This window comes from Elgaria multicarinata, chromosome 11 (assembly GCF_023053635.1).
Source record: "Elgaria multicarinata webbii isolate HBS135686 ecotype San Diego chromosome 11, rElgMul1.1.pri, whole genome shotgun sequence".
Taxonomy (NCBI): Eukaryota; Metazoa; Chordata; class Lepidosauria; order Squamata; family Anguidae; genus Elgaria; species Elgaria multicarinata.
The window spans coordinates 21,827,614-21,844,499 of NC_086181.1; the positions used below are offsets into that span (position 1 = coordinate 21,827,614).

Genomic DNA, 16,886 nt, shown 5'->3' on the forward strand with positions numbered 1-16,886 from the left:
AGTGTGTGTGTGTGTATACACACACACACACACACACATATATATATATATATATAATCAAAGCATTCTCATTTACAAAAAGCTATAGCCTTGGTGAGTTCCCCCTTTAAAGAAGGCTTGCACATGAATGTTTTATATTCTGATATTGTGGACATGGGGTGGGGTGAAAAGTATGGTTTTAATCAAAATTTAGTGTGTGTTTTTTGTTCTGGTTGTTGATATTCACAACATATATATATATAATTATTTTAGTTATACTTACATCCCTAACGTATAGGATTTAATTATACAACAACACTAATGTGAATATGGGATTGCTGATGCAGACAGTGTATGAAGTAACCCAGTTATTTCTGATAGTATAAATTGGGGTGACCATATGGAAAGGCAAACAGGGCTTCTGTATCTTTAACAGTTGTATTGAAAAGGGAATTTCAGCAGGTGTCAGTGTTATACATGCAGAAGCCCAAAACAGAGGCAGCAGTTGTGGGGACCCAGCAAGAACAAATGCTAAACAGCACACAACTGCACAAAAACTGAATTATAGCCAAGTCAGTGCGATAAAAGGACTGTTATAATCTGTGAGCACAAAAGAAGTTATAACAAGATTGAGACATATAACATCATATTGGTATACATATATACATGACAGAGTAAAGTTGCAAAAACAGGTCCATGTATTTGGCAATGAACTGCTGAGCGAGATAAAACTTTACAGGACTCTGGATTTTACACCTGTTTTGCCACAGCTTCCTCAGAATCTCACTATAATTACACCACTAAAAAGCTTGTGCCATGTGTGAAGAGGTGAGGCAATTCTTAAATAGTCCCTCTGCCCCAAAACATCTTTGATGGTCCTCCAAGGCAGATTGACCATGCAAGTTTTTTGAAAGCATCAGGGGTGGTGAGATTTTTGAGCAGCTATGTCAAAAAACTCACCACCCCTGAAGCTTTTCTGGTTTTGTAACTTTATTCCATTATGTATATATGTATGCTGAGGTTATAGTTATAGTTATTTGATGTTATATGTCTAAGTCTTGTTATAATTTCTTTCATGCTCACATATTATATCAGTGCTTTTGCCCCACTGTCTTGGCTGTTATTCAGTTTTTGTGCAGTTGCGTGATGTTTAGCATTTGCTCCTGCTGTGTGTTATACATGCAGCACCTGGTGAAATTCCCTCTTCATCACAACAGTTAAAGCTGCAGGAGCCCTGCCCTCTTTTGGATCTGGTCACTCTAGCTATAGTCTGCAGCTCTATTGTGATGAAGGGGGAATTTCACCAGGTGCTGCATGCATACAGACTACACTTGCTGAAATTCCCTTTTCTACACAACTGTTAAAGATACAAAAGCCCTGTCCTCCTTTTCATATGCTCACCCTAGTCTTAATAAAACTAGAAATACCATGGAAAAAGTAAGGTGCTAGAAGAAGAAGCTTGAAGAAATAGTATTCTGCTCCTAGCTACCTTCTATTTATCACTTACAGGCTGCATAGGGATATTGTAAGATAAGCAGAGCTAAGATAATTTTACATGAAGAAAACTTTCTTTGTTGTAATCAAGGCCAGATCTACACTATTGCTTTAAAGCGCTTTATAACAGTTTTATAGTGCTTTAAAGCAGTTAAAGCGCTTTAAAGCAGTAGTGTAGATCCGGCCCAAAACTCAGGATCTGTGAGGCTTTCATTTTACAGGATCAATTAAGACATTCTTCAAATTATGGCCATGGTAACTGGTCTTTGGTTGGTAATGGAGAAACCACTGGAACTCAAGCACATTTTGAGAGTCCTTCCCCTGGATGTGTGGAGAAGAGAAAATGATCACACCCAGTTGGCTGACCTGATTGATCAACATTTCTAACAGCACCTCTGCATGTTCAGTAATAGTCAGATCAGGGAGATATTATGCATACATCTTTAGGCACAAAGGCATCTCCACAAGATTAGAAACTATATACAATTTGTTTTCCCAGGAACGTGGAGGAAACTACACACATACAGATCCCATACCACAAAGCCATGGAACTTGCTGGAACTCTAAATCCACACTTGAGGTTGGTAGTTGCAATACAGAACTTGGTAGGTAACTTTTCAGTTTGAATAATCTTATTTCCCTTTCTCCCAAAGAGTCCAAACCAGTGGTTCAAAGTAGGGCACCTTATTTTATGACATCTGGAGATTCCAAAATTTGGTTGTATATTTATAATGCTTCAAGACAAACATATTGTTTCTATATTTATATCCTTCATTAACTGGCTGTTCTTTAACTCCTTTTTGCAGCAGGATTCCAATAAGTGAAATGACCAACCGATCTACAGTGACAGAGTTCCTTCTGATGGGATTTTCTGATGAACGTGACATGCAGATACTGCATTTTGTGGTGTTCCTCTTCATTTACTTAACCGCCTTAGCTGGAAATCTTCTCATAATAACAGCTGTGACTCTAGACCACCACCTTCACAGCCCCATGTACTTCTTTTTAGCCAACTTATCAATACTAGATATAGGCAACATCTCCACTACGGTTCCCAAATCCATATGCAATTCATTGATGAATAACAAATTGATTCCTTTGGCTGGATGTGTCACACAGGTCTTTTTAGTGGTCACATTTGTTGGTGGTGAACTTGCCATGCTCACCATCATGGCTTATGACCGCTATGTTGCAATTTGCCATCCTCTGCAATATAGGCTAATCATGAACAGAAATTCATGCATCCAAATGGCAGCTGCTTCCTGGATAAGCAACCTGATCCATGCAGCCTTAGAAACTAGTTTCACCTTTACATTAAACTTCTGTGGACCCAATACAATTGGACAATTTTTCTGTGACATACCCCAGTTACAAAAGATTTCTTGCACTGATACAAAAGCCAACCAGCTTCTGATTTGGGTGCTTGGACTCTTTTTAGATTCATTTTTTTTCATGTTCATCTTTGTTTCTTATGGCTATATCTTGTCTGTAGTCCTGAAAATTCCATCAGTTCAGGGCAGATATAAAGCTTTCTCTACCTGCACTCCCCATCTGACTGTCTTTTCTATATTTATTATCACAGCAGTGTTTTCCTACATGAGGCCAAAAGCACTTTCCTCCCCCACTGTGGACTTGGCTTCTGCTGTTTTATATACAGTTTTGCCCCCAATTCTGAATCCTGTCATTTATAGCTTCAGGAATAAAGATATCCAAAAGGCTGTGTGGAAAATACCACAAAAAATTAAAGATCTCTTAGCATGCCAGTGAACATCTCCAGGTATGCATTAAAAAAAACACACCTAAGTGCATAGTTAAGAAATGTGTCGAGAATTCAGGGGAAACTAGTAGCTCTAATTTGGTGGCTCTAATTCCATTCTAGCTTTTAGTTACAACAAAGCCAGAAGTCCTAAGGAGTTATCCAAGGTGCTTAACCCTATCTGCAAAGTCTTTTAAACTTCTGGATGGTTGTAATTAAAACCCAGAGTGGGACCTTCACCCCAACCAAATTGAAGTCATCATCCGCCTCCCCTGACAGAATTCCTCAATCCAGTTAAAATGTTAAGTCTTACTGCTATATTTGTGTTTATATAATGAGTGAAAGAGATTTCTGTAAATATGCATGGATTCAACTACATTTCACATTGCTGCAATAGCTGGGTTCTAGAGTAATTGCTGAGATGTATCAGATGAAACTCAGAAATATATTCCTCAGGCTCATTTTAATAACTCTCCAACAAAAGAGTTAGGCCATAGCTAGACCTAAGGTTTATCTCTGGATCATCCAGGGGTCAAACCTGTTCATCTAGGTGACACACAGGGGATCCATTATTATTATTATTATTTATTTATATAGCACCATCAATGTACATGGTGCTGTACGATCCCAGGATAAACCTTAGGTCTAGCTGTGGCCTATGTCACAATTTTCTGTTTTTCTCTTAGTCAGGTCCAACTGCTCTTTTCCATGTTCCAAACTGCTACTGAGAACTTTGCATTAGGGGTGTGCACGGACCCCCCGCTCCGCTTCACTTGCAGATCCGCCATTTTCCGGATCGGGCCGCTCCGCCCCGCCCCCGCTCCGCCCACTTCCGCTCCGCTCCGCCCGGAGCTCCGGATCCGGATCCGGAGCTCCGTTTCCCCCCCCATAGGCTTGCATTGAAAGCTAAAAAATTATACAACTTTTTTTCTGTTCAAGTTAGAAACCTCATGTTTGGCACCATGACACCTCATGGGGATATACACACGCACGCCAAGTTTCAAAGCAATCCCATCATCCCCTGATTTTTGGCGAATTTTTGAAAATCGGGCACCCCACACACAACATCCCTGCGAGGTGGGCAGGGGAGGACGGAGGGAAGGCAGGCAGGCATGCAGCTGGCATTTCTGGGGGCATAAAGAAGTGAGCCAAGGATAAGCCAGTAATGCATATAAAATGGAATAAATTAATCAATAAACAAAGGAGGGGTGGAATTAAAAGCAGCAGTGTTGCTCAATAAACAGCAAGAAGAATTTTTTTAAAAAGGCTATATCTGTCTTTTACCAGCAATAGGGGGACGTGCCCGGGGGAGGGGGAAGTAGCTGCCAGTTCAAGACACTGACAGCCACCAACAGCTCTGAGAAGAAGTAAAACGCTCACTTCGACTCATAACAGGCATTGCTCCACCACTGAAAAGTGACCATTCACTTCAACTCATGATAGGCATTGCTCCACTGTTTTACTCTCTTTGGAAGGCTCTAATGGCCTTCCAGTACAGGAGAGAGTGGGGGCACGTCCACGATGAGATGCCCTAGGGGAGCTCATCCCCTTGCACCACATCGATTCAGTTGTTCACCAAGGTTAGGGTGGGGAGCAGTGCTGTGTTTCTATCTCTTATTCTTGGCTTAGTATATGATTTCAGGTTGTGTTTGTGCATTTGGTGGGGCTACTGTGTTAAAAAACACGGGGAAAAGCCCGTTCAGATGAAGAAAGAGAAGTTTCCCAGAATCCCAAGTTACCTGTTTTGCCTATGCCCTCCTCCAACTTTGGGATCATCATGACCGGGAGCTGACTCTGCCCCTCAGCCCTTTGAAAAAGGTATTTTTCCCGCCAATTTTTTTAAAACGTCTAGCCCGCGACCCGTACGATGCAGAAAGTTGAGAGTGGTCTCAAAATGACCCCCATCCACGACTCTCTGTGCACAAGAATTTTCAGAATGATAGCTTAACCCCCCCCCCAGTTATCCCCGATTCTTTCCCTCAATGCAATCCTATGGGCGAAAAGCCGAAACGCCGTTTGAGCCGCGCGGTTGACCCGATTTTCACAAAAATATAGCACGCGACCCAGACAACGCAGAGAGGTGAGAGTGGTCTCAAAATGACCCCCATCCACGACTCTCTGTGCACAAGAATTTTCAGAATGATAGCTTCAAAAACAACGTAGTTATGCGCGATTATTTGCCGCAATGCAATCCTATGGCGAAATGTTTTCAAGATGGCGACCGGAGCGCTCCGCCTGAACTCGGAGCTCCGAAAAATGGGCGCTTCTCTTCGCCTTGCTTCTAGGGGGTCCGCGGTCCGCTCCTACTCCGCCTCTGGGTAAGGCGGAGCAGGCCAATCCGCTACTGCTTCTACGCTCCTAATCGGAGCGGAGCACATCCCTACTTTGCATCCCTTCAAATTCCAGGGCTTTTCTTCATTTAGCGCAGAGGTGCTGGTGTACTATCCCCTTAAATTTGCAATGCCGTATCCACCTCCGGGGATTAAGCCTCATTATTCAGTCATCCATGACAGCGGTCGAAGTGAGCCGCTCAAATGGGCTCTATAAGAGTATCATTACTGCTCCGGGAAAGGCTCCCCTATATTTAACTTCTGGAATGCCACAAGAGCTGAGATGGCTATTTACTCGGTGCAGGCTAAATTCCCTCCTGCTGATGGAGGTGAAGTCACGCTTTAAAAATCACCCTAGCACCAATGTAGATTGCCCAGCAGGTTGCCCTAAAGCCGAGGATATAATTCATTTCCCAACTGAGTGCCCGAGGTATGCGGAGCTGAGGAAACAATACCTTGAGCCTTTAATTCCCAGGTTTAATTTCATGACTTCTAAAGGTGTAGTCCTTACTCTTTTGGCTGGTACAGACTATTATATATATTTTAGGACTGCGAAATTTGTACACCGGGCGATGGAGGCCCGGGAACTACTGATTGTCTCAAACGATTAATTTTAATATCCAATACTATATGTTGGTTAACATTGTAAATATAACCTGGACAATTGTTATCCTAGTTACTCTTATTTGTAGCACTTCCGCTGCCTTGTGGCAAGCTCGCGGTGGGTATGTTATTGTTTTATCTGTTTGCGAATGGCCCAGGTGGCTAATATGCAATATATATATATATATATATATATATATATATTAAATTAAAAAAAACGAATGGGGGTTACTTCTGAGTAGACAATTCTAGTTTTGCACTGCAAATGAATTGCATATGTAACAGAGGACAAATCATATTAATGGTAGTAAACACATATGTAACAGCAGATGATGCATTTCATGATTATAAAAACTTTATTTATTTTGGATTGGAAGATTAAATGGTAACTCCTGTTTAAGTTCTTTGACCAGTTGAACGAAAATAATATGTTTTACAACAAAGATGTGATTTGTTGCCATTTCATATTTTTTTCTAGACAATATGTTCTTAACAATAAATATATTGAAAGAAAGAGAATTGAGTTACACAAGATCATCTGTTCAGTTTTCAATCCTAATACGGCTTCTTCCAAACCTTATTTTGTGACATAAACACTGGTTAGATCATCATGTGAATCTGGACACAGCCATGGACACATATGTTCTCCCCACTATAGATTCTCTTACCCCCTGCAATCCCCGTGAAAATTTGCCATCCAGTGCCAATTATATAGTATTGGAACCATATATTATATTGTAAACTGGTTGGGAGCTCAGAACTCCAAAGCTCTTTTTCTGCCTTTGTCATCCTCCCAGACTAAATAAGCGGAAGGAATTCCCAGAGGGCTGGTCCAAGAAGAAATGGTGAACCTGCCATGTCCAGGGACCTGTAAGACACTGAGGGCCTCATGAAATCAAGCCAAAGGCCACATACATTACCTTAGATCCCAGGTTACCTTTTTCTGAGTTAAAGAAAGATTTGTGACTGAGGGCCTTGCTAGATGGCAGATAAGCCTAGTGCAAGGCTCAGGCTCATCTCTGTGCTCCAAATGATGCACAGAGGATCCTAGGCTCAGGCAGGGCTCAAACCTCCCTGGCCCCAGGCTAACCTGCACCTCTTTTGGCTCGGTTTTCCCCACGGTCTCGGGCTCAGCCCAAGACCATGGGCGTGTAGCCCGTTCCACCACTTTTCCCGACTACCGTATTTACACCGAGTAGCCAGTAAAAGCGGCGGATGGGCCGCAGTGTTCCCACCGCTGCCATGTCCACCAGCCTGCGACATGGCAGCGGCGGGCATCACAGGCCAGGGGATGTGGCAGCAGGGGCATCGCAGGCTGGGGGACGTAGCGGCGGCAGGCATTGCAGGCCGGGATACATGGGGTGGTGGGAAACAGAGGCTGGGGACATGGGGGTGGGAAACGGAGGCTGGGGACATGGGGTGGGAAATGGAGACTGGGGACATCGGGGGTGAGAAACTGAGGCTGGGGATATCAGGGGCAGGAATGGAGGCTGGGACATCGGGGGTGGCGGGAAACGGAGGCTGGGGACATGGGGTGGCGGGAAAATGAGGCTGGGGACATGGGGTGGGAAACGGAGGCTGGGGACAACGGGGGTGGGAAATGGAGGCTGGGGACATCAGGGGCAGGAAACAGGCTGGGGACATCAGGGGATAGGAAACAGAGGCTGGGGACATGGGGGTGGCAGGAAATGGAGGCTGGAGACATGGGGGGGAGGAAAATGAAGGCTGGGTACATGGGGGTGGGAAACAGAGGTTATGGGGAGATTGGGAGGATCAGAGGCCAGCGGAGATAGTGGGGGAGGTAATCGGGGGGAAAGGGAGCAAGGGACCCTTTTTTTAAAAAAAAAAAAACACCTACCTTTAGCAGTGGTGCACTCCTGCACACGCGGCCCCTTTAAATGAAAATGAAAATGGCAGATGGCTTTCCTAGACCCCGTCGCATCTGACATTTAGATGGGGCCGACAGGCTGCGCTACTTCTAGCATGGCCTGGCCCCTCCTCACCACCAGATTTTAAGGTAGGTCTAGCAAAGCTCTTAGACATTAATTATCACCAAAGGGCAACTCTGTGATGCAATTTCATGAAACACTGTTGGGAGCAGAAATGCTCTTCACCACACACATTTCTGCCAATAAATAGCAGACTGTCACCTATAGACACCCACATTTTCTTAGAGGATCAAGTGCAGCAAGAGGTGAGCATTTTCATAAGTCACATTCAGTAGAAAATACTTCTAAAAATTGTGTGAGGTGACTGACAAAGAGTAGTATTATATCAGTATTTGAACACTGTGATAAAATGCACAGGATGAATATTTAGCTTTTTACTTCTTTGCTTCTTCTTTAGGAAAGATTAATACCAGTGGGGCATCTACAATATGTCTATATTGAATCCTGAAAGAATGGCAAAAATCCCTTACATTCATATAATTAATAGAAGTATCCACATTGCTGAGAAAACTTCTGTTTTACATTCATAGGACGCTGAGATATGGGTGGTTTTTTGTTTGTTTTTTGCATAATAAAACATACTCCAGGTTTTGCTAAACAGGGATCCATATTAGTAATTAACGTTAGTAATTAATGAGGATTTCTATTTGAGGTAATATACTATATTTACAGGGCAATCCCATACATGTTTATTCATAAGTATGTCCCTCTGCATACACTGGGGCTTACTCCTCGGTAGGACTATATAGTTTTGCAACTTAGTAAATATGCAATGAGTTCTTAATGGATCAAATAAGCAGAAAAAATCAATGCAGTTGGGCATGAAGAGAGATTTAGTCTCCGGTCAATTAAGGTTTGGATCCAGAGAACCTTCTTCAAGTTGAATAAGCATTTTCAGTTTAAGAAGTGTCTTGGGATCCAATCTACTGATAATTTCCCTCCATAGAATCTCTGAGTCTTAAATCATTTTCAGAATGGCATAGGAGAAATATAGTTTATGCCAAATGGAATATCCATTTCCACCAATGCTGAACAGGTGGGAACTTATTGAAGATGAATAGGTGCAGCACTGTCAATGATCAGTTTTGAAATCATTATTTTTTTTTATTTCAATGTAGATGAATTTGGCTGCTGCTCTCCTGCTCCAGATTTCCCACCCTTCATCTTGCTCTTGTACCCTAATTGTCTTTTTTTATTGCTTGAGATTTTTTGAACTAGATGAATCTAATTTAAGGTATTGATAAATTACACAAAGCTGAACACTTTCTATCAGTCAGGTATATGACCCTCCTTCACAACACAATAATCAGCTAATGAGGAGATGTCTCAAGCCTCTCTTGGGCCACTATATAACATTGACAGGGTCTATCTAGCTTGGTGCTTAATACATTGTGCAGGAGTTGTGTACAGAAATGGATTTTTTTTTTTAAAAAAAAAAGAAAGACACCACAATTAATATGGGGCAGTAACATGCATTCAAATGAACACTGATAACCATTTGCTGAATTGTAGGTGATACATCAGGCTAATACGATGATGATGTTTTTGTTTCTTTTGACTACAGCTTGCATTAAGATTTAATCCTCATAGTGTTCAGCTTTTAAAGACCAGCTTTGTGATATGTTTTTGGTATTTTACTATTTATAAAAGATTTTGGTTTCAGTCTCCAAGATACAGCACACACCACGGTAGATTGTCAGGTTTGGTTATAGGAAGCACAGTTTCAATCCATTCAGTTTAAAGAAGGTGTGGGTGTATGATAAAATAAGTAGTAATGTGTTGGTTCTGACAGAGAAGTTAAATCTATGAAAAAAAAATTCTGGTTCAGTGATGGCTGGTGGATCCGATGTCAGCAGGGCAGTGACTCTGGTCTGGATTTCAGTGAGAACCAGTCAGAACTCTAAAGAAGCTACCCAACGTGTGAATGGCTGCTTTACTTGGATAGCTTCACACATTGGATAACTCTTTTAGACTTCTGAGCTTCATTCCACATACCTGCTTCCCTTGGATTATCCCCAAAGAGCTAAGCTTTTGCCATTGTTGTTTTTGCTACTGGGTGACAGCGATCCTTTGCATGCCAGGAAGTGAGTTTAAGGGGGGAAATGTAAAAAGAAAAAGAAAAAATCAATGGATGACCCAATTCAATTCAAATTTGGTATGCTTAAAGCTGTCCTTAATATCTATTAATGTGCCAATTTTGGTGTCTTTATCTTTAAAGCTCACGCAGATGTAAGCATTTGTTTAAAATCCTGCTCCTGCACCCCAGCAGCAGCTCAGAAGATACACTCAATAAGTAGGGGCTAAATACAGCGAATCTTTTGGCTTTATTGCACAATTAAGGCAGGATGCATGGGAGTACTTCCCAGTCAAAGCAGATTATAAGGCAGAAAACTTCTGAGTCCTTTGCATGTAATTCACAGTGATTGCACAGTATAATGCTGGTGTGATAAAGCTCTCTGACTGGTTCTGACTGAAACCCAGAGCGGATTTACTGTGCTACTGACACCAGAGCCACCATCCTCCACTACTCTGGATTCCAGACAGTACATTCATCTTTTGACATCACTGCCAAAAATGTCCTCCTCCTCTTCCTTCTCCTTTAAAAAAAAAAAAATCTTTCAATTTTTTAAGAAACAAATATGTTCTAAGCAAAATAACTTTTTAGATCTTGGAGAATTTCTCATGGGTGGGGTGTGTGGGTTTTTCTTACTGATGAGATGGCCAAGGAATGTATGTGTGTCCTGTCTTTCATAGCACCACCCTTTCTCCTGCAGTCTGCACCCTCCCTAGCTTCCCTCACTTCAGTTATACCCTAGTTGAAGTCACCATGAGCCACAAGGCCTTTTCAGATCAGGAAGTGAAGGTGGTTGGAGGAAATGTTGGAAAGCTGTGCAATAGAAAACAGAAAGCAGACATGACCCATCTAACCATTTATCAAAGAAAGACTCCTTCGTGGTAGAAGAAAAATATATATGATTTTTTTCGCTACAACATTAGTTCCACCTTTTCCTTAGAGCTGAACACAAACCATGACACTGCAAGGATTGAGGAGTCCCTAGCTTATAACCCTGGCTTATTGTTGTCCTTCTATCTCCCATCATTAAAAAATAACAGGTAACTTGCCCCCTCCTCGACCCATTAAACATCTGGTTGCAGCAAGGAGAGAATAAATTAATCCTCTTTCCTTAATTTAAATATTAACAACAACTTTAACAGAGGCTTTGGACATCCTGGGCAAACCCAATAACCTCTGTAAATTATTTCTGCAAAGGGTAAAGTAAAGTGGTTCCATTTACTCCCTCCTTCTACAGTCACTATACCCCCTATCTCTAGTCTTTTCCTCTGCCTTATCAGCAGTAGGAGATGGTGGTACAACCCACACACATGGGGGTCATCTACACCAAGCAGGATATATGAAAGTGGTATGAAAGCAGTTTATAAAAGACAGGAGCCACACTACTACTTTATAGTGGTATTGAAGTGCACTGTGGGATCTAAACTACTGCTTTAGAGTGGTACTGAAGTGCACTGACAACTGTTGGGGCCCAGGACACATCTACACTAAGCAAAATATAAAAGCATGAAAGTGATATGAACAGTTGTCAGTGCACTTCAATACTGCTATAAAGTGTGGCTCCTGCCTTTTATGCACCACTTTCATACCAACTTCATAGTGGAATATCCTGCTTGGTGTAGATGAGCTCCCAGTTAACACTTAGTCAAGCATGCAGTTAAGCAAAGTGCTGGGCTGGCATTACGAGGCTGCAACACTTCCAGACCAGTGGGCAGCAGCTAGTGGCCCTCCAGAACTTTTGCCCTAACCTTCCATCACTACTAGCTATACTGGCTACACCTGATGATAGTTGTAGATACAAATATCTGGAGAACCACAAGATGCTCACCCTGTTGCAGACTCAAGTGTGCATCTTAAATGCTATGTCCTAACTGAATTATGGTAAATAGAATTCCCTGTATTTCTTTAATTAAGGAAGTCTGTTCTGCTTTCCAGCAGAAAAGGGAGTTGCATTTGGCTGGGATACAATACAGGGTGTAGGATCTACACTTCCTTCAGACGGGTTTCAGGCCGGGTTTTGGAACGGAAACTGCCTTGGTCGCCCTGTGAAATGACCTCTGCTGGGAGAGAGACAGGGGAGTGCAACCCTGTTGGTTCTCCTGGACCTCTCAGTGGCTTTCAGTACCATCAACCATGGTATCCTTCTGGATAGGTTGTCTGAGCTGGGAGTTGGAGGTACTGTGTTGCAGTGGTTCTGCTCCTACTTGGATGGCCATTTTCAGAAGGTGGTGCTGGGGTATTATTGCTCTGTGCCATGGCACCTAAGCCATGGGGTTCCACAGGGCTCTATTTTATCCCCTATGCTGTTTAACATATACATGAAGCCGCTGGGAGAGGTTATACAGAGATGTGGACTGAGGTGTTATCAATATGCGGATGATATCCAGGCTCTACCTTTCCTTTTCATCAAACCCAGGTGAGGCAGTGGCTGTTCTGAACCAGTGCCTGGGCACGGTAATGGACTGGATGAGGGCTAACAAACTGAGACTCAATCCAGACAAGACGGAGGTACTGTTAGTGGGTGGTTCATCTATCCAGTGAGGTGATGTTTTCCCTGTCCTGGATGGGGTTGCACTCTTCCTAAAGGATTGGGTCTGTAGTTTGGGGGTGCTCTTGGGTCCAGAACTGTAACTTGAGGCACAAGTGAACTCAGTGGCAAAGAGCACCTTTTATCAACTTAGGCTGATATACCAACTACTAGATATACGTTATCTGGACACAGATAGCCTAGCTACAGTTATCCATGCTCTGATAACCTCTCGCTTTGATTACTGCAATGTGTTATACGTGGGGCTGCCTTTGAAAATGGTCCAGAAACTTCAACTGGTACAAAACACGGCAGCCCACCTACTAACAGGGACTGGCCAGCGAGACCACATCACGCCAGTCCTTCTACAACTTCATTGGTTTCCAGTCCAGGTCCGGGCCCAATTCAAAGTGCTGGTACTAACATTCAAAGCCCTAAACAGTTTGGGGCCAGGTTATTTGAAGGAACACCTCTTCCCATATGTGCCTGCCCGGACCTTAAGATCATCCACAGGGGTCCTTCTCCAAGAGCCCCTGCCAAAGGAAGTGAGACAGATGGCTACCAGGAGGAGGGCTTTCTCTGCTGTGGCACCCCGGCTGTGGAACAAGCTCCCCAGAGAGGATCGGCTGGTGCCTACACTGTATTCTCTTTGTCGCCAGCTGAACACCTTTTTATTTTCTCAGTATTTTAACACCTATTAACTTAAATTTAAACTTTGCTTTTTTAATTCCATATTTTAAGCTATATCAATTTTTGCTGTGTGGTTTTATCCTGGTTGTGCTTTTTATATTGTATTTTGTATTTGTGTTTTTAGATTGTTGGGTTTTTAATGCTCTTCATAATTTTAATTTTCGTGAACTGCCCGGAGAGCTTCGGCTATTGGGTGGTATAAAAATGTAATAAATAAATAAATAAATGATGGTTTATAACAGTTTTGACAACTGTTGGGGCCTGTGACACATTCCATATAGCATTTTCAAGCCTTTTCCAAAGTGTTACATCCTTCTTGGTGTAGATCTGTCCAGCAGCTTTTCACTGATGGCACCCTTCCCATGCAACTTCCTCTAATAACTGTATGGCACCATGTTTGTGATATATTTTTTCCCCATTTCCTATCTCCTTGGGATTTTGCTTCTGAGACAGGGGCCATTTTATACTTCCTGGTGTTTTTTTTTTTTTAATGTTCAAATAAAGTATAGCAGAATCTCAAGATGCCCACTGTCTATTGAACAGAGACAAGTACCTAGGATTCATGAGCACATTGCTGTTTGAGAGAGAGAGAGAGAGAGAGAGAGAGAGAGAGAGAGAGAGAGAGAGAGAGAGAGGAGCCTAACAGACTGCTAGAACATGAAAAGAGCTCATTCATGGCTGCTGAAAGGGGCCCCAATGTTATCAATAGCAATCATATTGTCCCTAAATTTATATCCTTCACTAAATGTCTGTCCTTTCCCTCCTCTCTGCAGAAGTATCCCAATAAGTGAAATGGCCAACCGATCTACAGTGACAGAGTTCCTTCTGACGGGATTTTCTGATGACCGTGACATGCAGATCCTTCATTTTGTGATGTTCCTCTTCATTTATTTAACAGCCTTAGTGGGAAATTTTCTCATCATTACAGCGGTGGCCCTCAACCACCATCTTCACAGCCCCATGTACTTTTTTTTGGTGAACCTATCACTTGTGGATGTCTCCTACATTTCCACTACAGTTCCCAAATCCCTGAGCGTTTCACTCACAAACAACAGAGTGATTTCCTTTCCTGGGTGTGTCACTCAGGTGTTCTTAGTGGTCACCCTTGTTGGTTTTGAGCTTGCCTTACTGGCCATCATGGCTTATGACCGTTATGTTGCAATCTGCCATCCTCTGCAATATAGGTTAATCATGAGCAGGAGTGCATGCATCCAAATGACAGCTGCTTCGGGGATAAGCTTCCTCTTACATGCAGCCTTAGAAACCAGTTTCACTTTCAGGTTAAACTTCTGTGGGACAAATATAGTTGGGCAGTATTTCTGTGATATACCTCAGTTACAAATGATTTCGTGCAGCAGTCCCAAAAATAACCAGCTTCTGATTTTGGTGGTTGGGCTCAGTTTGAGCTTTTTTTCCTTTGCACTCATCTTTACTTCTTACGGCTACATCTTGTCTGCTGTCCTGAAAATCCCATCAGTCCAAGGCAGATACAAAGCTTTCTCTACCTGCACTCCCCACCTGACTGTCTTTTCTATATTTATCGTCACAGTTGTGTTTTCATATATGAAGCCTAAAGCACTTTCCTCCCGCACTGTGGACCTGCTTTCTGCTGTTTTCTATACAGTTTTGCCACCCACTCTTAATCCCATCATTTATAGTTTAAGAAACAGGGACATCCAAGAAGCTGTGCAGAAAATACCTACCAAAATTAAAAATCTTGTAGCATGAATGCAAACATCCACATTGTTTTAAAGATTATTCAAAGAAGCTCTAGGGGTTAGTTCTGGCCATTGCCATGTTTAGAATGGATCCATTGAAACCAGTGGGACTTAAATTTGTTGTGACTAACTTATCCTGTTCCTTTCAGTGTGTCTACTTGAGGCATGACTGAGGTCTCATCTACACCAAGCAGGATATTGTGCTATGTAAGCGGTATGAAAGAGGTATTTAAATGGCAGCAGCCACACTATTGCTTTATAGCAGTATTGAAGTGCACTGACAACTGTTGGGGCCCATGACACATACCATATACTGCTTTCATATCACTTTCATAGTGCTATGTCCTGCTTGGTGTAGATGTGTCATGGGCCTCAACAGTTGTCAGTGCACTTCAGTGCCGCTATAAAGCACTAGTTTAGATCCTGCGGTGCACTTCAATACCACTATAAAGGAGTAGTGTGGCTCCTGCCATTTAAATACTGTAATGCTTTCATACCGCTTTCATAGTTGAATATCCTGCTTGGTGTAGATGAGCAGTTAGTGTATTGCTGAGACAGAGCTTGAGAATATTAGGGAAGTCTTGGGTGCCTGACTGGGCCCAACATCTAATGGACTCCCCTGCATCTGCCCGCCCCCTGAACCAACTCACTGTGCCGCAGCACAATCTTGGGTCTGTTCTTTGAGTGCTCTGTGGCCCAACAAGCACCCGGTAGCCATCCACCCTAGTCTGGTGTCCCCATTGTTGTGTTCACATGGATTCACAAGTGGGGGTGGGCAATGGGGGCAGCCTGATAAGCATCCAATGGAGCTGGATGCGGGGAAGTAAGTCTAGCCCTAGATAATATAGGGCTTAATAAGTTATAGATATATCCTTTTCTACTTTGAACTGGCATGTTTCATGTTTCATTTTAGTTTTAAAGTTGTATATGTTGTTACTGTTGTTTTCACAGACTACTGACAGAGAGCGTTTTCAATGCTGTACATGTTTTGTTACAATCCACAAGCATGACAGAGTTTTAGAGCAATAGCTTAGAACTTTTATGGATGAAACAGAGACATGTAGTCCTCAGGTTGATCACAGTAAGGACCCAATAACAGGGCTAGTCGCAAATCTCCTTCCTTCCAGTCTCTCAGTCGGGGCCAACTGCTTCTATTCTATTTCCCCAATTGCTTCAGAACCCACTGCCCCTCTTGAACGTCTACAACCCTTTTTTTTTTTTAATTTAGAACAGAGATGCTAGTCTACCATCTCTTGATAATGCATTGCTCTACCCACTTACTTAGGAATAAGCCTCACTGAAACTCTCTGCACAGCTGTACTTCTCCTTTTCATCCTCATCATCATATACAAGACTTTGGATGGACTAAATCAATGCCTGGCTGCAACAATGGACTCAGAATGACCTTTGCGGGGAAATCCAGACTTATTTTTCCTCAATGGATTTCCCCAAACCATCTGGCTCAGCTCACATTTGTGCATGGAGGCCAGCTCCAGGATTTGGGAAGCTTTGTGGGATTTTTCCTATTAAAAAAAAAGTCATTTATGCAAAATACAGACACTACTTGTGTAGATTATGCACAGCGGTAAATATATATAACTTATGCAAACTGCAGCCAGCAGTTATGCTACTTCCAGCTGCAATTTGCTTCAGTTAGGCAGATTTACGACCATAATTTGTGTAGTTTACACGAATTGCAGCCAAAATTGCTCCTGCCCAGAGTTAACCCTTTCTTACCTATATATCTGAAAAACGAAATACATTCG

At 42.5% G+C, this 16,886-nt stretch overlaps 2 protein-coding genes across 2 annotated transcripts; both read left to right on the top strand.

Moving 5' to 3' along the window:
- Nucleotides 1-2,298: 2,298 nt before the first annotated feature.
- On the top strand, nt 2,299-3,240 carry LOC134405403 (olfactory receptor 14A16-like). The gene has a single exon (XM_063136649.1). It carries the CDS (start codon nt 2,299-2,301, stop codon nt 3,238-3,240), a length of 942 nt encoding a protein of 313 aa, XP_062992719.1.
- A 10,954-nt stretch (nt 3,241-14,194) lies between these two features.
- On the top strand, nt 14,195-15,130 carry LOC134405404 (olfactory receptor 14A16-like). Its single transcript, XM_063136650.1, has one exon. The coding sequence runs from the start codon at nt 14,195-14,197 to the stop codon at nt 15,128-15,130; it is 936 nt and encodes a 311-aa protein (XP_062992720.1).
- Nucleotides 15,131-16,886: the final 1,756 nt, after the last annotated feature.

Coding starts and splice junctions, on each gene's coding strand:
- LOC134405403 (XM_063136649.1), top strand. CDS start 2,299: ATGACCAACCGATCTACAGTGACAGAGTTCCTTCTGATGGGATTTTCT.
- LOC134405404 (XM_063136650.1), top strand. CDS start 14,195: ATGGCCAACCGATCTACAGTGACAGAGTTCCTTCTGACGGGATTTTCT.